This window comes from Scyliorhinus torazame, chromosome 4 (genome assembly GCF_047496885.1).
Source record: "Scyliorhinus torazame isolate Kashiwa2021f chromosome 4, sScyTor2.1, whole genome shotgun sequence".
In the NCBI taxonomy this organism is placed as follows: domain Eukaryota; kingdom Metazoa; phylum Chordata; class Chondrichthyes; order Carcharhiniformes; family Scyliorhinidae; genus Scyliorhinus; species Scyliorhinus torazame.
In genome coordinates, this window is record NC_092710.1 from 262,569,523 (window position 1) to 262,591,131 (window position 21,609).

The 21,609-nt window shown below is 48.5% G+C and overlaps 1 protein-coding gene and 1 long non-coding RNA gene across 2 annotated transcripts in view; one reads left to right on the top strand and one right to left on the bottom strand.

The window, feature by feature from the left end:
* Nucleotides 1-21,609, top strand: part of aldh8a1 (aldehyde dehydrogenase 8 family, member A1) — a 71,722-nt gene that overhangs the window by 26,768 nt on the left and 23,345 nt on the right. Inside the window, exon 3 of the mRNA XM_072499716.1 lies at nucleotides 7,246-7,401. Coding sequence (XP_072355817.1) covers nucleotides 7,246-7,401 — 156 coding nt within the window. The remainder of the gene's footprint in view (nucleotides 1-7,245; nucleotides 7,402-21,609) is intronic.
* The window catches only part of LOC140410909 (uncharacterized), a 114,385-nt gene that overhangs the window by 8,325 nt on the left and 84,451 nt on the right, over nucleotides 1-21,609 (bottom strand). The gene's annotated exons all lie outside the window — the stretch shown is intronic.

Genomic DNA, 21,609 nt, shown 5'->3' on the forward strand with positions numbered 1-21,609 from the left:
CCGTAGGCCGCCGTGAATCCCGCCCCCGCCGAAGTCTCCGGTACCGGAGATTGGGCGGGGGCGGGAATCGGGCCGCGCCGGTTGGCGGGACCCCCCGCTGGATTCTCCGGCCCGGATGGGCCGAAGTCCCGCCCAGAAATTGCCTGTCCCGCCGGCGTAAATCAAACCTGGTATTTACCGGCGGACCAGGCGGCGTGGGCGGGCTCCGGGGTCCTGGGGGGGGGCGCGGGGCGATCTGACCCGGGGGGTGCCCCCACGGTGGCCTGGCCCGCGATCGGGGCCCACCGATCTGTGGGCGGGCCTGTGCCGTAGGGGCACTCTTTCCCTTCTGCCTCCACTACGGCCTCCACCATGGCGGAGGCGGACGAGACTCTCCCCACTGCGCATGCGCGGGAAACTGACAGCGGCCGCTGACGCTCCCGCGCATGCGCCACATTTCCGCGCCAGCTGGCGGGGCAACAAACGCCATTTCCGCCAGCTGGCGGGGCGGAAATCCCTCCGGCGTCGGCCTAGCCCCTCAATGTTGGGGCTAGGCCGCCAAAGATGCGGAGCATTCCGCACCTTTGGGCCGGCGCGATGCCCATCTGATTGGCGCCGTGTTTGGCGCCAGTCGGCTGACATCGCGCCGCTGGGGGAGAACTTCGCCCCTAGTCTTGATTCTTTGAGCATTCTTAGGTTTTTTTCTCTCTGTCCCTTCTGTCATTCTCTGAACCTGATTTCCCATGTTATTATATTCCCCTCTTCCCTCATCTCTGCTTTTGGATATACCATCAGTGGAATTCTCTGTCAGTGGGATCCTCCGGTCCGCCGGCAGTGTACCCGCGCCCGTGGGTTTCCCGACGGTGAAGGTGGCCACAATGGGAAACCTCTTTGGCCGGCTGCAGGAACAGAGAATCCCACTGCTGCCGGGGGCGTGCCGTGCAGGAAAATGTGGCTGGTGGACCGGAGAATCCTGTCCTGTATATCTTTTTGTATTTGATCCCTTGCCTCCACTATTTCGTTTAATACCCTCTCTACTTCCCTTACATGGTAGACAAGAACACTGGTCCCAGCATGATTCAGGTGTATACTGTCCCAATGGTACAGCCCCCACTTCCCCAGGACTGATGTCAGTGCCCTACAAACTACACCAGCCTTTGAGCCACATATTCACTCTAATTTTATTTACCAATTTGCATCTGGTTCAGGTAATAATCCAGAGACTATGACCTTTGCGGGTCTGCTTTTCAATTTGGTGCCTAGCTCCTCATACTCTCCAAGCAAAGTCTCTTTCCTGGTTCTAACTTTTATACCTATATGGACCACAACAACTGGATCCTCCCCCTCCCACTGCAGGTTCCTTCTCAGCCCTGAGCAGATGCAGATGTCTCAAATCTGGCACTGAATGGTGGCAGACAATTAAACAATAACTGGAGGAGAAGTCTCCACAAATTTCCCCATCCTCAATGATGGGGGAAACCCAGCACATTTATGCACAAGATAAGGCTGAAACATTTGAAACAATCTCCAGCCAGAAGTGCCCAGTGGATGATCCTCCCCAGCCTCACAGATGTCCGTCTTCAACCAATTCAATTCACTGTACGTGATATCAAGAAATGGCGGAAGGCACTGGATGCTGCAAAGACTATGGGCGTTGACAACATTCCAACAATAGTACTCAAGACATTTGCTCCAAAAACTAACTGCACACTTAGCCAAGCTGTTCCCGGCACCTGCTGACAATGTCCCCAAAATGTAGGACAAATCTAACCTGGCAAATTGCCGCTCCATCTGTTTACTCTTGATCATCAGCAAAGTGATGGAAGGGGTTGTCAACAGTGCTATCAAGCAGCACTTACTCAGAAAACAATCTGCTCACTGATGCTCAGTTTGGGCTCTGCCAGGGCCATTCAGCTCCTGACCTCATTACAGCCGTATCCAAGCATGGACAGAAAACCTGAACTCTAAGAGGTGAGTTGAGAATGACTGCCCTTGACATCAAGGCAACATTTGACCTAGTATCACATCAAGGAGCCCGAGCAAAACTGAGGTCCATAGGAATGGGTCTATGGGAAATCTCTCCACTGGTTCGAGTTAGAACTAGACAAAGGAACATGGTTGTGGCATTTGGACGTCAGTTATCTCAGCTCCAGGACATCGCTGCAGGAGTTCCTCAGGGTAGTGGCCTCGGCCCAATCATCTTCAGCTGCTTCATTAATGACCTTCGCTTCATCATAGGGTCCGAAATGTAGATGTTCAATGATGACTGCACAATGTTCAGCACCATTTGCGACCCGGATACTGAAGCAGTCCATGTTGCTATGCTGTGAGACCTGGATAATAGTCAGGCTTGGGCTGATAAGTGGCAAGTATAATTCGGGCCATTCAAATGCCAGGCAATGAGCATCTCCAAGGGGAAAGAATTCAACCATCCCCACTTGACATTCAATGGCATTACTATCGCTATTACCCCTACTATCAACATCTTGGGTGGGTGGGGGAATTCCCATTGTAGCCACCCCACGCCACTAAGAAACCCACAGGAGGTGGAATGCTGCTGGCGGGACTAGAGAATCCTGCTGAAGAATTCTGGTCCTGATGTTTGTCCCAGGGCCTGGATGGCAGTGCTCAGGACTGGCAGCCTGAGTGGTTATGTTAAGTATTTCTACTTACATAATGTTTAGAGTTGCCTCTAGTAAAACCAATGTTGCGGTAGGGGCAGGAGCAGAGTTTATTCCCCTTATTTGCAAATGCCTCTTTTTTGACCGTTCCTAGTTTGATGGATGTAATAAAGCAGGTGTTTCCTGAGAGCAAAGAAACATTGAACCATAGAAATCCTACAGTGCAGAAAAAGGCCATTTAGCCTATTGAGTCTGCACCAACCCTCTGAAAAAGCACACTACCTAGACCCACTCCCCTGCCCTATCTCCATAACCCCACATACCCTTGGACACTAAGGGGCAATTTAGCATGGCTAACCTGCACATCTTTGGACTGAGAGGAAATCTGGAGGTAACTCATGCTGACACTGGGAGAACGTGCAAACTCCACACAATCACCAAAGGCCAGAATTGCTGGCTCTGTGAGGCTGCAGTGCTAACCACTGTGCCAGTGTGCCGCCCCTTATAGTTGCTTATGGTTCTGACAAACAATTGATGTGAGAATCGGCAAAGAATTGGGAAATAATAATGACAAGATGTAGGGCTAAATTCTCCGCGCCCTCGCGCCGAAATCGGGTGTGCGGCCGATTGGGGGGTCTCCTTTGTGGGTTTACCTCCGCCGTCCGAGATCGCCATGGAGCGTGCGCATGCACGGCCTCTGACCTGGAAGTGCGGGGGCCCGTATCTGCAACAAAAGCTGCAATATTTACTCCGGATCCCTGCTAGCCCCCTGCAGGGCTATGAATTTGTTTCACTTTTTTCCATGATGGGGACAATAATGGAGAATCCAGCCCATAATGTTTGATTTAAAGATACAAAGGCATAACAGGCAGCTAGAGGTAAAGGTGCATAGCTGGAAAAAAAGGTAAGGGTCATTGAGATAAAAAAGGCTCGGTTGCTGAGATAGGAAAGTTAGCAAACCGGCTGATGGATCAGGAATGGGAATTTTCAAATATGAAATGGATAGAAGAGGAAAATGCAATGTGGACATTTGTTTACAAATGGTAAAATAGTTTGAAAGGATGGGACTGACGGACTGGAAGATCTTTACTGTTACTGTATTTCTAATAATGTTTCTCTTTATGAGTTTCTTGTCTTTGTGCAATATTTTGAATTAACCATCAAGAAGGATTGCAGGACCATGCATTTGGGAAATATTTGACTTGCTTATTGGTGTCATCAATAGGGGCAGCATGGTAGCATTGTGGAGAGCACAATTGCTTCACAGCTCCAGGGTCCCAGGTTCGATTCCGGCTTGGGTCACTGTCTGTGCGGAGTCTGCACATCCTCCCCGTGTGTGCGTGGGTTTCCTCCGGGTGCTCCGGTTTCCTCCCACAGTCCAAAGATATGGAGGTTAGGTGGATTGGCCATGATAAATTGCCCTTAGTGTCCAAAAGTGCCCTTAGTGTTGGGTGGGGTTACTGGGTTATGGGGATAGGGTGGAGGTGTTGACCTTGGGTAGGGTGCTCTTTCCAAGAACCAGTGCAGACTCGATGGGGCAAATGGCCTCCTTCTGCACTGTAAATTCTATGATCAAACAATGAATTTTGTATTTATTATCAGAGTTCAATCTGTGAGACATTTGGCGACAGCAAAGCCTCCAGCTGCACCCTGTCATGCAAATGTACACCTGTGTGTGACACGGAGAATTGGAACTCAGCATTTGCAACCTCATTTAATTTTACTTCCAACAAAGGGAATCGTAGAATCATAGAATGGTTACCGAACAGAGGGAAGGCCACTCAGCCTGTTGTTTCTGTGCTGGCTTTCTGGGCAGAATCTTCCCGATCCCTTGGAGACTGTCCTGAGGCGGCACTGGGATGAATTGCAGAGATAGAAGTGTCACATCAGCGAGCTGAAACATTCCTGCCTCTAGGCAATCTTCCTGAAGCGAGACCTATGGAAGCGACTCTGCCCAGCAGTGGTGGGCAACCAATCTGCATAATTAAATGCCAATTGGTGGGCTGATTGGATTTCCCCCCAATCCCTCCACTGAAAGCCAGGCTCATCAGGGTCCCTGGAGGTGACTTACTGGTAACTGTCCTGACAGGTCCATGAAGCCTCTTTTGGTTCTTCCGTGTAGCTACAGTCAATCCGCGGGCCACAGCTGCTAGGCCTCCGCAAGAGCAGCCGTAGTCTCCGCGCCTCCACCCTTTCCCAGTAGCCGCAAAATTTATTTTTTTCAGGCGCTTATCCAATTCCTTTTTGTAGGAAATTGGGGCACAAAACAAGACCGAGTGGCGGGAACAACCCCGCTAATCCTGCCCAGAACGGCTCTGTTTTATTTTGGTTTGATCGCTCCCATAGAGTCATTCTGGTACAGAAGGAAACCATTCAGTCCACTGAGTGCATGCCGGCTCTCTGCAGAGTAATCCAGCCAATCCCATTCCATTCCTCTATCATCGTAGTGCTGTGATTTTATTTCCTTCAAGTGCCCATCCAATTTTCTTTTAATATCATTCAGCATCTCTGCTTCCACCACCCTCGTAGACTGCGAGTTCCAGTCATCCACCAATCGCTGAGTAAAAATGGTCTTCCTCACATTCTTTCTGCATCACAAGGAAAAAGGTTAGTTGTGTTTCCCTCCTGAAGCCGAAAAGCACTCACACTAATTACAATGCCCCGATTGCTGTCCTGGCTCTTATCAACCAACATAGCATAGACTGAATGTGGGGTTCCTTGGTATGTACCACTCAACTAGAGGCTATGTTTGTCTCCCTCCTGAGCTGGCGAAGACTTGTCTTACTGCCTGTCTTTTCCTGTAAATGCTTTTATTCACTCCATTTGGCTGTCTGTTTCACGGATGAATAAGTGGAAGAATCCAATAGCTTTAACAGTGAAAAACGTAGTCAAGGCCTGCACAGCAGGTTGCTGGAGCTGTCATGCTAAGCCTTTGTATTTCTTTGTAAGCCAAGTGCTGAACATCTGTGTTTAATGAGGTAGAAAACCCATGCAAGGCGGCTTGCAATTTTACCACCTTGATTACCATCTCGATGACCAAGTTTAATGTAAATGTCACCACAGTCCCAGAGGATCATGGGTTGCTCTCTTTTTTGAGAGCTAACTGCTGGGGATTAACCTCCGGATCACCACAACTTCGGCGAGGGGCAAGGTTGAGAAGGCGGGGCCTTCATGAATACCTCAGCTGGTACGGGAATTGAATCCACGCTGTTGGCGTTGCTTTGCATGAAGGACCAGCCGTCCAGCCAACTGAGCTAACCAACTGCCAACCAAGGTCAACTCAGCATAGGAGGTCTATCGCCGCCCATCCATTGACTCTGTCTACACCTCCCGCTGCTTGGGTAAGAGGGCAGCATAATCAAAGACCCTTCCCACGCGGGTTATTCACTCTTCAAACTTCTTCCATCGGGCAGGAGATGCAGAAGTCTGAGAACACGCACTAACAGATTCAAAAACAGTTCTCCATTGTTACCAGACTCCTGACTGACCCTCTTATGGACTGATATGATCTCTCCATGCATCGTCTCTACTTGAGTAATAACACATTCCGTATGCTTCACCCAATGCCGTGTCTATGTATTTACATTGTGTATTTATGTATGTCTTATGGTTTTTCAGGTATGGAACGATCTGTCTGGACTGTACGCCGAACAATACTTTTCACTGTACCTCGGTACACATGACAATAAATCAAATTCAATAAATCAATTAAATTCAATAGATCAATAAATCTATGTTCTATGTCATAGAAACATATGTTCTACATCACAGAAACATATTCTATGTTTCCATGTATGGAGCGATCTGCCTGGATTGTGTGCAGACTAATATTCATTGTACCTCGGTATACATGCCAATAAATCTAAATCTAATCAAATATATCTGTGACCAATTGTTTATCCAGGTGCTCCAGTGAAGGGTTTGGGTAATGGCGAGGCTGAATGCGGCTGATGACAGCTGCTATAGGCTGGACTTCTCCCTCCCTGGAAGTAATAATAATAATCTTCATTATTGTCACAAGTGGGCTTACATTAACACTGCAATGAAGTTACTGAGAAAAGCCCCTAGTCGGCGCCTGTTCAGGTACACAGAGGGAGAATTCAGAATGTCCAATTCACCTAACAAGCACGTTTTTCGGGACTTGTGGGAGGAAGCCGGACCACCCGGAGGAAACCCACGCAGACACGGGGAGAATGTGCAGACTCCATACAGACAGGGACCCAAGCCGTGAATCGGACCTGGGACCCTGGTGCTGGGAAGCAACAGTGCTAACCACTGTTACTGGGATGCCCATTGTGCTACCATGCCGCCCATGTGCTACCGTGCCACCCATAAGTATTGTTTCCTCTTCCAAATCCACCTCAGAACTTAGACCTGAATCTTGCATAGGTGTGTGGAGATCTGTGCACCAATAGCATATTTCCATTAGTGACACAAACCATTCTGCACTGAAACAAATTATTGTATGAGTAGAATACAGAAGCTTTGGACTTTTTAACTGCGTCTTGTTAACAGATTTAAGGAGCAAACATAAGGATTCTCTGAAAGTTTTTCTGTTGGTGTCCACACTATACGAGTATGGTTTTATAAACTGGCCCAATTAAATTGTTTCATAAATACAGATTTTTCCCCTTTTTAATTTCAGGAAAAACAATAACTGCAGCCAGAAGCATGGAAATACCTCGAGCAGTTTATAATTTCCATTTCTTTGCCTCAACTATCCTCCATCACACAACAGAATGTGCAGAGATGGATCATATGGGCTGTACAAACTTCACCACAAGGACTCCAGTGGGAGTAGGTAAGGCAACAAAAAGTTGATACTGAAGGTTTATAACGTTCCATTCCATTATTTATCATTTAAAATTTTGGGGGGAAAATATACTTGAGTATTTTATAGAGGAAGGTGATAAAGATAAGCAGACTTTGCATTAATGTTGTCATTTAGAACATAGAACATAGAACGATACAGCGCAGTACAGGCCCTTCGGCCCACGATGTTGCACCGAAACAAAAGCCATCTAACCTACACTATGCCATTATCATCCATATGTTTATCCAATAAACTTTTAAATGCCCTCAATGTTGGCGAGTTCACTACTGTAGCAGGTAGGGCATTCCACGGCCTCACCACTCTTTGCGTAAAGAACCTACCTCTGACCTCTGTCCTATATCTATTACCCCTCAGTTTAAAGCTATGTCCCCTCGTGCCAGCCATTTCCATCCGCGGGAGAAGGTTCTCACTGTCCACCCTATCTAACCCCCTGATCATTTTGTATGCCTCTATTAAGTCTCCTCTTGACCTTCTTCTCTCCAACGAAAACAACCTCAAGTCCATCAGCCTTTCCTCATAAGATTTTCCCTCCATGCCAGGCAACATCCTGGTAAATCTCCTCTGCACCCACTCCAAAGCCTCCACGTCCTTCCTATAATGCGGTGACCAGAACTGTACGCAATACTCCAAATGCGGCCGTACCAGAGTTTTGTACAGCTGCAACATGACCTCCTGACTCCAGAACTCAATCCCTCTACCAATGAAGGCCAACATTCCATAGGCCTTCTTCACAACCCTATCAACCTGGGTGGCAACTTTCAGGGATCTATGTACATGGACACCTAGATCCGTCTGCTCATCCACACTTCCAAGAACTTTACCATTAGCCAAATATTCCGCATTCCTGTTATTCCTTCCAAAGTGAATCACCTCACACTTCTCTACATTAAACTCCATTTGCCACCTCTCAGCCCAGCTCTGCAGCTTATCTATGTCCCTCTGTAACCTGCTACATCCTTCCACACTGTCGACAACACCACCGACTTTAGTGTCGTCTGCAAATTTACTCACCCACCCTTCTGCGCCTTCCTCCAGGTCATTGATAAAAATGACAAACAGCAACGGCCCCAGAACAGATCCTTGTGGTACGCCACTTGTAACTGAACTCCATTCTGAACATTTCCCATCAACCACCACCCTTTGTCTTCTTTCAGCTAGCCAATTTCTGATCCACATCTCTAAATCACCCTCAATCCCCAGCCTCCGTATTTTCTGCAATAGCCTACCGTGGGGAACCTTATCAAACGCTTTACTGAAATCCATATACACCACATCAACTGCTCTACCCTCGTCTACCTGTTCAGTCACCTTCTCAAAGAACTCAATAAGGTTTGTGAGGCATGACCTACCCTTCACAAAGCCATGCTGACTATCCCTGATCATATTATTCCTATCTAGATGATTATAAATCTTGTCTCTTATAATCCCCTCCAAGACTTTACCCACTACAGACGTGAGGCTCACCGGTCTATAGTTGCCGGGGTTGTCTCTGCTCCCCTTTTTGAACTAAGGGACCACATTTGCTATCCTCCAGTCCTCTGGCACTATTCCTGTAGCCAATGATGACATAAAAATCAAAGCCAAAGGTCCAGCAATCTCTTCCCTGGCCTCCCAGAGAATCCTAGGATAAATCCCATCAGGCCCCGGGGACTTATCTATTTTCAGCCTGTCCAGAATTGCCAACACCTCTTCCCTACGTACCTCAATGCCATCTATTCTAATAGCCTGGGTCTCAGCATTCTCCTCCACAACATTATCTTTTTCCTGAGTGAATACTGACGAAAAATATTCATTTAGCATCTCGCCTATCTCTTCAGACTCCACACACAACTTCCCATCCCTGTCCTTGACTGGTCCTACTCTTACCCTAGTCATTCGCTTATTCCTGACATACCTATAGAAAGCTTTTGGGTTTTCCTTGATCCTACCTGCCAAATACGTCTCATGTCCCCTCCTTGCTCGTCTTAGCTCTCTCTTTAGATCCTTCCTCGCTACCTTGTAACTATCCATCGCCCCAACTGAAACTTCACACCTCATCTTCACATAGACCTCCTTCTTCCTCTTAACAAGAGATTCCACTTCTTTGGTAAACCACGGTTCCCTCGCTCAAAGCCTTCCTTCCTGCCTGACCGGTACGTACTTATCAAGAACACGCAGTAGTTGATCCTTGAACAAGCTCCACTTATCCAGTGTGCCCAACACTTGCAGTCTACTTCTCCAACCTATCCCCCCCAAGTCACGTCTAATGGCATCATAATTGCCCTTCCCCCAGCTATAACTCTTGCCCTGCGGTGTATACTTATCTCTTTCCATCACTAGCGTAAACGTCACCGAATTGTGGTCACTGTCCCCAAAGTGCTCTCCTACCTCCAAATCCAACACCTGGCCAGGTTCATTACCCAAAACCAAATCCAACGTGGCCTCGCCTCTTGTTGGCCTGTCAACTTATTGTGTCAGGAAACCCTCCTGCACACACTGTACAAAAAACGACCCATCTAATGTACTCGAACTATATCTTTTCCAGTCAATATTTGGAAAGTTAAAGTCTCCCATAATAACTACCCTGTTACTTTCGCTCTTATCCAGGATCATCCTCGCCATCCTTTCCTCTACATCCCTCGAACTATTTGGAGGCCTATAGAAAACTCCCAACAGGGTGACCTCTCCTTTCCTGTTTCTACCCTCAGCCCATACTACCTCGGAAGATGAGTCCCCATCTAGCATTCTCTCCGCCACCGTAATACTGCTCTTGACTAGCAGCGCCACACCTCCCCCTCTTTTGCCTCCTTCTCTGAGCTTACTAAAACACCTAAACCCCGGAACCTGCAACATCCATTCCTGTCCCTGCTCTATCCATGTCTCCGAAATGGCCACAACATCGAAGTCCCAGGTACCAACCCATGCTGCCAGTTCCCCTACCTTATTTCGTATCCTCCTGGCATTGAAGTAGACACACTTCAAACCACCTACCTGCACACTGGCCCCCTCCTGCGACGTCAAATCTGTGCTCCTGACCTCTATACTCTCATTCTCCCGTACCCTAAAACTACAATCCAGGTTCCCATGCCCCTGCCGCATTAGTTTAAACCCCCCCAGAGAGCACTAACAAATCTCCCCCCCAGGATATTTGTGCCCCTCAGGTTCAGATGTAGACCATCCTGTCTGTAGAGGTCCCACCTTCCCCAGAAAGAGCCCCAGTTATCCAGAAATCTGAATCCCTCCCGCCTGCACCATCCCTGTAGCCACGTGTTTAATTGCTCTCTCTCCCTATTCCTCATCTCATTATCACGTGGCACGGGCAACAACCCAGAGATAACAACTCTGTTCTAGTTCTGAGCTTCCATCCTAGCTCCCTGAAAGCCTGCCTGACATCCTTGTCCCCTTTCCTACCTATGTCGTTAGTGCCAATGTGGACCACGACTTGGGGCTGCTCCCCCTCCCCCTTAAGGACCCGGAAAACACGATCCGAGACATCACGTACCCTTGCACCTGGGAGGCAACATACCAAACGTGAGTCTCTCACGCTCCCACAAAATCTCCTATCTGTGCCCCTGACTATCGAGTCCCCAATTACTAATGCTCTGCTCCTCTCCCCCTTCCCTTCTGAGCAACAGGGACAGACTCCGTGCCAGAGGTCCGTACCCCATGGCTTACCCCTGGTAAGTCCCCCCCCCCCACAAGTATCCAAAGCAGTATACTTGTTTCTCAGGGGAACGACCGCAGGGGATCCCTGCACTGACTGCTTCTTCCCACAGTTACCCATCTGTCTCCAATCTTTGGTGTAACTAATTCCCTGAAGCTGCTATCTATGACCCCCTCTGCCTCCCGAATGATCCGAAATTCTTCCAACTCCAGCTCCAGTTCCCTAACTCGGTCTTGGAGGAGCTGGAGATGGCAGCACTTCCTGCAGGTAAAATCAGCAGGGACACTAACGGCATCCCTCACCTCAAACATCCTGCAGGAGGAACATTGCACTCCCTTTCCTGCCATCCCTCTAACTTTCAACCAAGATCTGGCTAACAACTAAATTTAAAAAAATAATAATAATAATCATACAATATGGTACTTACCTCACACCAATGGGTTTTATTATTAGGTTAGAGGAGGAGGGCGGGTGGGAGATACTACACGTGTAGTGTCTCGGGTTTCCTCTCCACCAGAATTTATTGGTGAGGGACTTCCCAGAAGTCCACGGGTCGAACTTCCTGTTCCCGCCTTAAAAAATATAAAATTAAAAAACAATACAACAGCAGCAAAGAAGAACAGAAACGGGACCAGGTAAGTGTTTACTTAAATACTCACCCAGCAGCAGCCTCCGCACTCCGCTCCCGCTGAAACTCCCAAGAGATGCTCCTGTAAGGTAAGTTACTTTAAACTTCAATACTCACCCAGCAGCAGCCTCCGCACTCCGCTCCCGCTGAAACTCCAAGACTTGGAAGAATATTTCAATAGAGCCTTAAAGGCTTTGTAAATTGAGAATCATCAAGGAGCTTGGTTCGCAATTTTCTTCATCTCGCTGCACAGATTATTGAAAATATTATAAGGGTAACTATCCTTCGAGAGCAGCAGGAGGAATGAGTTACTCCCTAAAGCACAGTTTTGCATTCCACAAAGAATGGAATTACCCTATGCGGAGAAGCTGAGGAGACTGGGTCTGTATTCTCTAGTGGGAAGAATGAGAGGTGACCTCACTAAAACTTCTAAAATTTAAAAGGGGCTAGATAGGGTAGATGCAGGATCAATATTTTTCTCGATACTCATGACATCAAGGGATTTGAGGATAGCACAGGAAAATGGCTTTGAGGTGGACAATCAGCCATGATCCTAATTGAATGGTAGAGCAGGCGTGAGGGGCTGAATGATTTACTGCTCCTATGTGTGCGTTTGCCTATGGTGACGGGTATAGCTTTGCTTCAGTTTTGCTCATGTTTATAGTTACTTTCCAGGGAATGTAGGTACATACTCCACAAGTAGCCTCCAGCCAATTTAACAATTGAAATTAGCACATACTGAATGATTGCTCCATGGCCGACCTGAACTTTGGGAACAATGGCCAAGTGATGTTGGTGTCCTTGGTAGGTCTTAGTGGTGGGATATCTTTAGCAACTGCTGGGGCTTGCTGCTGCTTTCATTTTGACTAACGTTTCACAACTGAGATTCATATCCGAAGCTAGTACTGACTGAGGTCAAAACATGTAGTAGTGAGCAGGAGCTTATGAAGCAATTGCTGCTCGGTGTCAGGCATAACTGAAAATAACCTGAAAGTCATTGCCATATATAGAGATGGATTCTCAGCAGTGATCATAATGAAATCTCCCCTCTCACTTAAAACAGCCCTACCTCTGCTTTTGCATTACGTCAGGAGTTAAATACAAATGATATTCCGTTTTGTGGTGTATGACTCCAAAGAGGGAATTTGTTTTATTTAAACCATAGAATCAAAAGCAGACCCACATCTGAGGAACAGCCTGCCAATGTTCACTGTCCAGGGTCAAGTCTGAAGTGAGAGTTGTGGCATTATCATAAATGTACAGAACTGTAAGGGCTTATGATAATGATATGTTCGAATCAACCACCAGAGGGAGCTAGATGTAGAACTATATAAGGCTAAGGACTGCTAAGCCTTGTGGGTGAGAGGTTGAGGAGAAATCTAGAAGACAGACTGTAGGAAAGATAGTGTGAGTGAGAGCAGATCATTGTTATTGTATTAGTGTAGAGATTAGTAGTAGATGCGTGTAGATTGTATGTTTATTGCAACTGTTTATTATATAGGAGTAAATGTTGAATCCAATTAAGTAATGTTAATAAATCTATAGCTTTGTTCAATATAAAAGCTATTTGTGGTCAGTGTGAACACCACGCCAACTACCCTAGAATTAGCACCACAAAGAACACCACAAGAGGGACAAGTGATGGTTAGCACAGGATGAGCATATCATTAGACGTGAAGTATGAGAAGAAAATTAAGCTGAGGAAAAGGTGAAAAGGTGGCCCTGTTGGCACAATGTGTCCCATCACCGGAGCCACCTTTTCGTGGCAATCAATATGTATGCAACCATTATCCCCATAGTGATCATAGAATTTACAGTGCAGAAGGAGGCCATTTGGCCCATCGAGTCAAAGAACAAAGAAAACTACGGCACAGGAACAGGCCATTCGGCCCTCCCAGCCAGCGCCGACCCAGATCCTTTATCTAAACTTGTCGCCTATTTTCCAAGGATCGACTTCTCTCTGTTCCCCGCCAATTCATATATCTGTCTAGATGCATCTTAAATTATGCTATCGTGCCTGCCTCTACCACCTCCGCTGGCAAAGCGTTCCAGGCACCCACCACCCTCTGCGTAAAATACTTTTCACGCACATCTCCCTTAAACTTTCCCCCTCTCACCTTGAAATCGTGACCCCTTGTAATTGACACCCCCACTCTTGGAAAAAGCTTGTTGCTATCTCTCCATACCTCTCATAATTTTGTAGACCTCAATCAGATCCCCTCTCAACCTCTGTCTTTCCAACGAAAACAATCCTAATCTACTCAACCTTACTTCATAGCTAGGGAGTGTTTCAAAATGGAGACGGGTGACTAATAGGCAACATCCTAGTGAACCTCCTCTGCACCCTCTCTAAAGCATCCACATCCTTCTGGTAATGTGGCGACCAGAACTGTACGCAGTATTCCAAATGTGGCCTAACCAAAGTCCTATACAACTGTAACATGACCTGCCAACTCTTGTACTCAATACCCCGTCCGATGAAGGCAAGCATGCTGTATGCCTTCTTGACCACTCTATCGACCTGCGTTGCCACCTTCAGGGTATAATGAACTTGAACACCCAGATCTCTCTGTACATCAATTTTCCCCAGGACTCTTCTATTGACCGTATAGTGTGCTCTTGAATTGGATCTTCCAAAATGCATCACCTCGCATTTGCCTGGATTGAACTCCATCTGCCATTTCTCTGCCCAACTCTCCAATCTATCTATATTTTGCTGTATTCTCTGACAGTCCCCCTCACTATCTGCAACTCCAGCAATCTTAGTATCATCTGCAAACTTGCTAATCAGACCACCTATACCTTCGTCCAGATCATTTATGTACATCACAAACAACAGTGGTCCGAGCACGGATCCCTGTGGAACATCACTAGTCACCCTTCTCCATTTTGAGACACTCCCTTCCGCCACTACTCTATGTATCCTGTTGCCCAGCCAGTTCTTTATCCATCTAGCTAGTACACCCTGAACCCCATGCGACTACACTTTTTCCATCAACCTGCCATGGGAAACTTTATCAAAAGCCTTACTGAAGTCCATGTATATGACATCTACAGCCCTTCCCCCATCAATTAACTTTGTCACTTCCTCAAAGAATTCTATTAAGTTTGTAAGACATGACCTTCCCTGCACAAAACCATGCTGCCTATCACTAATAAGTCTATTTTCTTCCAAATGTGAATAGATCCTATGCCTCAGTATCTTCTCCAATAGTTTGCCTACCACTGACGTCAAGCTCACAGGTCTATAATTCCCTGGATTATCCCTGCTACCCTTCTTAAACAAAGGGACAACATTAGCAATTAGTCTGCCCCAGCTCTTGGAAAGTAACCCCACCCAACACAAAGGGCAATTTTGGACACTAAGGGCAATTTATCATGGCCAATCCACTTAACCTGCACATCTTTGGACTGGGAGGAAACCGGAGCACCGGAGGAAACCCACGCATGCACGGGGAGAATGTGCAGACTCCGCACAGGCAGTGACCCAAGCCGGAATCGAACCCTGGGCCTCTGGAGCTGTGAAGCATTGTGCTAACTATTATACGACTGTGCTGTCCCTACAGTGCTGAAGTCCCAATCTCAACTTTGCCACTGTGAAGAAATGCTGAGTGGGAAAGGAGGTTGATATTTCTCACAAAGATGAGGGAAAATTCTTCATTTTATATACTTCCATGTATGCAATTTTGAACAGGTATTTGAATAGATTTAGGATTGGGGCATCTTCCTGATTTTCTCCTTGGGCAAGAATGATATGTAGCACGCAAAGAATCAATTGGAGAAAGGGGAGAAAATAAACCTCTGGAGTACCATCCTGGGACACAATTGTACAAATGCTCAGTGTAATTTTATATAATTCTTTCAATGGCTATTTTACTGCTGTAACTGAGCATTGAACGCTGGGACCACATATCAAAATATTGGGGGTCGAGGATGACAAGCCAGTCACATAATCCTTTTTAAAAATATATTATTCAGGTACTTGCATAAACAAACAACAAACAGAACAAATGAAAGCAGAAGTGAAATTATACAATAACTAACAATCGCTCCCCACCTTACCCCTCCTCCCCACCTTACCCCTCCTCCCACCTTACCCCCTCCACCCATCCTACCTTCCCAATTTTAACCTCCTTAAGGCCCCCTCACCGTCCCCCCTCTCTGCTGACATCTCAATTCTCCTTAAAGAAGTCTATGAACGGCTTCCATCTCTGGGCGAACCCATCGACCGACCGCCTCAGGACGAACTTGATCCTCTCCAATCTCAGGAATTCCGCCAAGTCACTCATCCACACCCCCGCTTTCGGTGGCTCCAAATCCCTCCATCCAAGCAAAATTTGTCTCTGGGCTATCACGGAGGCAAAGCCCAAGACATTGGCCTCTCTCACCCCCCTGGACTCCCGGCTCTTCCGACGATCCAAATAGCGCTATCTCTGGACTCGGGACCACTTTCACCCTCAACACCTCAGACATTACGTCCTCAAACTCCTGCCAGAACCCCTTCAGTTTTGGACATGCCCAAAACATGTGGACATGGTTCGTAGGCCTCCCCGTGCACCGCCCACACCTGTCCTCCACTCCCTCAAAGAACCTACACATCCTTGCCACTGTCATATGCACCCTGTGCACTACATTAAACTGAATAAGACTGAATCTTGTGCACGACAAGGACGTATTCACCCTCTGCAGAGCCTCCTCCCACATCCCGGCCTCTGCCCCCCTCCCCCCACACCCCAGGTTCCTCCTCCCACTTCTGTTTAATTTCCCCCATCGGGGACCCCTCCCAATCCATCAGCTCCTTGCAGACCTCAGTCACCTTCCCCTCCCCTAACTCCTCCCTCGCCAACACCTTATCTTGCAGCCCCAAGGGTGCAAACCTATGATTATCACAGATCAGTGCCCACACCGAGGTCCCCTCCAGTCTCAAATGGCCGACACCACCACTGGGCTGACAGAGTACCTCGCCGACGAGAACAGCAGAGGTGCTGTCAACAATGCTCTTAAGCTCATTCCCTAAAAGAAACCGCCTCCATCTGCCCCCATACCAACTCCTTCCCCATTTCCCATTTCTTGACCTTAACGATATTTGCTGTCCAGTATTAATTCATTATATTCGACAGTGCCAAACACTCCTCGCACCCACTCCAAAAACGCCCTCTTGAACCGCTGGGTTTTCCGCTGCCCATACAAACCTCAAGATCAACACATTAACCTTCTTAAAGAATGGCTTTGGGACAAAGACTGGAATGAACTATGAACATGTACCTTGGCTGCACTTTCATCTTCACTGTCTGCAACCATCCCGCCAACGACAATGGCAGCTCATCCCACCTTTAAAATTCCCCTTCATCTGCTCCACCAGCGAGTCAAATTTAACTGATATAGCTGCACCCAACCCCACATAATCTGTCTGGTGATATCGTGGTTGTGTTGTAATTCACCGACTAACCACTAGGAGTCTCATTGAACGTGAACGTGAAAATCGCTTATTGTCACAAGTAGGCTTCAAATTAAGTTACTGTGAAAAGCCCCTAGTCGCCACATTCCAGCGCCTGTTCGGGGAAGCTGTTACGGGAATTGAACCGTGCTGCTGGCCTGCCTTGGTCTGCTATCAAAGCCAGCGATTTAGCCCTGTGCTAAACATCCCCTCATTAGTATATAAGTGAATGTTAGAGTCAGGTGACCCTCTGACAGGCTGGAGGAAGCTGAAGAGAGAGGTTGCTTGTGCATGATCTTACTGTTATTCATCTGTTTTGTATATATTTGACCCACAGTTAATGTTAATAAATCATTTATAGCTTTAGCTACATGTGTTCTTGTAATATAAATCAGACCATCCGACAAGAACATTACAATCTGGATGCCCAAGTATCCAAAGCTCCCCCCACCAGCTTGAACGGCAGATCGCCAACTTCCTTTCCTGGTCTCTGGTCTCAATCGGGAACACCTCGCTATTTCCCAAGTTCAACTTGTACCCGGAGAACCAACGAAAGACCTCCAAAATTCCCATAATACTGCCAATGCCCCCAATGGGTCCAAAATATATAACAACAGGTTGTCCTCGAACAACGAAACCCTATGCTCGACCACCCTCTGCACAATTCTTCTGAAGTCCCTTGACACTCTAAGCGCCATTGCCAACGGCACTATAGCCAAGGCATAAAGCAACTGGGAGAGGGCACCCCTGCCTTGTCCCATGGTGCAATCCAAAATATCCCGAGCTCACCCGTTCGTCCGCACAATTGTGACCGGTGCTTTGTACAGCAATTGGACCCAATCTACAAACCTTTGCCCGAACCCGAACTGCCCCAGCACATCCCACAGATATTCTCACTCCACCAGGTCGAAAGCCTTCTCCGCGTCCATCGCCACTTGCACTTCCTGCCACTCTGGGGCATCATAATCACGTTAAGCAACCTCCTCACATTTGCCGACAACTGTCTCCCTTTCACAAACCCCGTCCTCACCTATCACCCCCGGGACACAGTCCTCAATACGCGAAGCCAAGACCGTCGGCAACAACTTAGCGTCCACATTCAACAACAATATTAGACGATACGATCCACAACGCTCCGGACCTTTACCTTGTTTCAATATCAGGGAGATGAATGCCTGCGATAGTGGAGGGGGAGTTCCCCCCTCTCCCTAGCCTCATTGTTTGTCCTCACCAGCAAAGGCCCCACATCCCCCCCCAAACCTTTCATACCTGTTGTGGGAAAAATCAACCACTTCAAGAGTCAGACTTGCTGTGATCAGATAAATGCAGTTTTATTGTTACACGAAGCTTCGGGAGAAAGCGTACGTACCCGCGGTACAGTAGCCAGCCTTTCTCCCGGTTTGAATGGCAGTCATTCATTTTATACTTTGGGTTCACAATGAGCCCAGATACAAAACAATTATCACCTTGTTATCTTTAAACAGCCACTTCGGGTTCACAATGAGCCCAGGTACAAAACAATTATCACCTTGTTATCTTTAAACATTTTATCGATTGTACATCGCTATTTGTAAGCATTTTGCCATTTACACATGGTTATAGTTAAAGAGGTTTTACAGGTTACAGGCAGCAGCAGGAAAGCAGTATCGATTGTCCCTTTGTTTTAGGAAATGGCCCAAGACATTCGTATTAGCATATCATTGTGTACACCTTGGCTGAAGTCAGCTTTATTCAAGCGGTGTCCAGCATTTATGTATTTCTTAATCTTCCTTTGTCCTGGATCTGTTCCTATCTGTCCTACTGGCACCCCGCTGGACTCCAGGCATCAGTTATGTCTGCTTTATTCTCTGTGTCTCCAGCTTGTGTGTCAGGCAGCCATCTTCTGTGCCAAGTGCCCTTTTGAACCATTTCCCACTTCAATACCCATCCCGGCCCGGAGCCGTCCCTGCCTGCAATGCCCCCATGCTCCCCATCAGCTCCCTGAACCCAATAGATTCTCCCAAATCTTGCACTAACACTTTGTCCACTCTGGGGAAGCTCAAACCCATCCAGAAACAGTCCTGGCAGCATCCCCCACCCCGCACCCCACCCAATTCCGACTCATACAACCTCCTGTAAAAGTCCTCAAACACCCCATCACTCCATTCACCCCCACCGGGTCCAGCACCACCTTTTCCGTCCATAGTTAATGTCCATTCACTATAATATATACAAGATGCACGGTAGCAACTCGCTAAACCTCCCCTCAACATCATCCCTCAAACTCACAATCGCTACCATCTACCAATGACTCTACCAATCTCCCTGGTCACCTCCTGCTTCCTCAGCTGGTGGGCCAGCATCCTCCTCACCTTCTCCCCATACTCACATATTGCCCCCTGGCCCTCCGTAACTGCCCCACCGTCTTCCCTGTGGCCACCATCCCAAACTCCACCTGGAGCCTCTGCCTCTCCCTCATCAGCTCTGCCTCTGTGGCCCTCGAATGCCTTCTGTCCACCCTCAGAATCTCTTCCACCAACCTTGCCATCTCTGCCCAATTCCGCCTTCTCCCTATGTGCCCGAATCGAGATAAACTCCCCCCAAACCACCGCCTTGAGTGCCACCTACAGAATGGCGGCCATGACCTCCCCCGTGTCGTTCAGCTGCACGTACTCCCGAATGGTGGCCCTCACCCGCTGGCACACCTCCTCATCCGCCAACATCCAGTCCCCCCCCCGTCCACTCGCAAATCCACACAGTGCGGCACGTGGTCTGAGACCACAATCACCGAATACTCCGAGTCAACCATCCCCGCCAGCAACGCCTTGTCCACCACAAAAAAGTCAATCCGGGAGTGCATCCTGCGCACGTGGGAGAAATACGAAAATCCCTTCGCCCTCAGCCTCCCAAACCTCCACGGGTCCCCCCCCCCCACCCCCCTCACCTCCCACCCATAAATTCCTTCAGCTTCTTTGCCACCGCTTACACCTTCACCGAGCTCGGACTCGACCCATCCAAATCTGGCTCAATGACCGTGTTAAAATCCCCCCCACCCCCATGATCAACTGGTGTGAGTCCAGATCAGGAATCTTCCCCAGCACCAGCCTCAAACTCCACATAATCTGAATTTGGGGCATAAACGTTTACCAGGACCAGCGGCATCCTCCCCAGCTTCCCACTAACCATCACGAACCTCCCCCACCCTCCCCGAATCTGCCACATTGTTCCCACCTCGAACGCCACCCGCTTATTCACCAGCACCGCCACCCCTCACATCTTCATGTCCAAATGGAACATCTGCCCCACCTGTCCTTTCCTCAACCTTATCTGATCCCCTATCTCCAAGTGCGTCTCTTGTAGAAAAGCCACATCCATCTTCAGGCTCCTCAGGTGCGCGAACACACGTGACCTTTTGACCGGCCCATTGAGCTCTCTCACATTCCACCTGACCAGTCTGCTTGGGGGGGGGGGGGGGGGGGGGGGGGCTCCCCACCTCCCTCCTCTGCCGAGCAGCCATATCCCATTTTAGGCCGGCCCCCAGGCCGTGTCACGTGACCCTCCAGACGCACCCTCGGATGTCTGCCACCATCACTCCCTTTCCAACTGCGCCACATCAACCAGACCTTTGTCAGCACCCTCTCCTCACCCAAACAAAAAACAGCCCCACCCCCCTCCCCTGTACCAGCCACCCGACCACTCCCCCACTGTGCTCCCGTTAACTAGCCCACCCAGCTAGCACGCTAGCCCCCTTCCCAGGCCTCCAAATCTCCTAGCCCCCTGATTTCCCCCCCCCCCACTCCCAAATCCACACTCCCCCGAGAAACAAAGAAACAGAAAAACGATGCACTCACCCTCGATGGTCCCCAAGCACCCTGCCACCAAACCCAACAAACCATTTCAAAGGAGAAAACGTTTTCCAAGAATAACCAAAAGAAAATACCTCCTCCTTCTCCTGCCAGACCACTGTCCCTCAAAAAACCTCATCGCCTTCTGTGGAGTACCAAAATAGTGTTCACGATTCTGGAAAGTCACCCAGAGGCGGGGCGGGTACAGAACTCTGAACTTCACCCCCTTCTTGAAGAGGGCAGCCTTGATCCGGTTAAACACGGCCCTCCTCTTCGCAAGTTCTACACCCTGGTCTTGGTACATCCGCAGCTTATTCCCCTCCCAGGTGCATCTCCTCGACTGCCTCGCCCATCGAAGAATCTTCTCTTTGTCCAGAAAGCGGTGTAACTGCACCACCAGGCCCTCGGCGGCTCGCCCGCCTGTGGTCTCCACATCAACGCCCTGTGCGCTCGGTCGACCTCCACAGACCAGTAACAGGCCCCCTTCCCCATCAGCTTCTCCAGCATTTTGGCCACATACGTGCTGGCCTCCGCTCCTTCGATGCCTTCGGGCATCCGCAAATTCTGCCTTCTGGAGCAGTTCTCCAGATCCTTCACCTTCTCCTTCAGCCTCTTTTGGGTCTCCCGCATCACCCCCACCTCG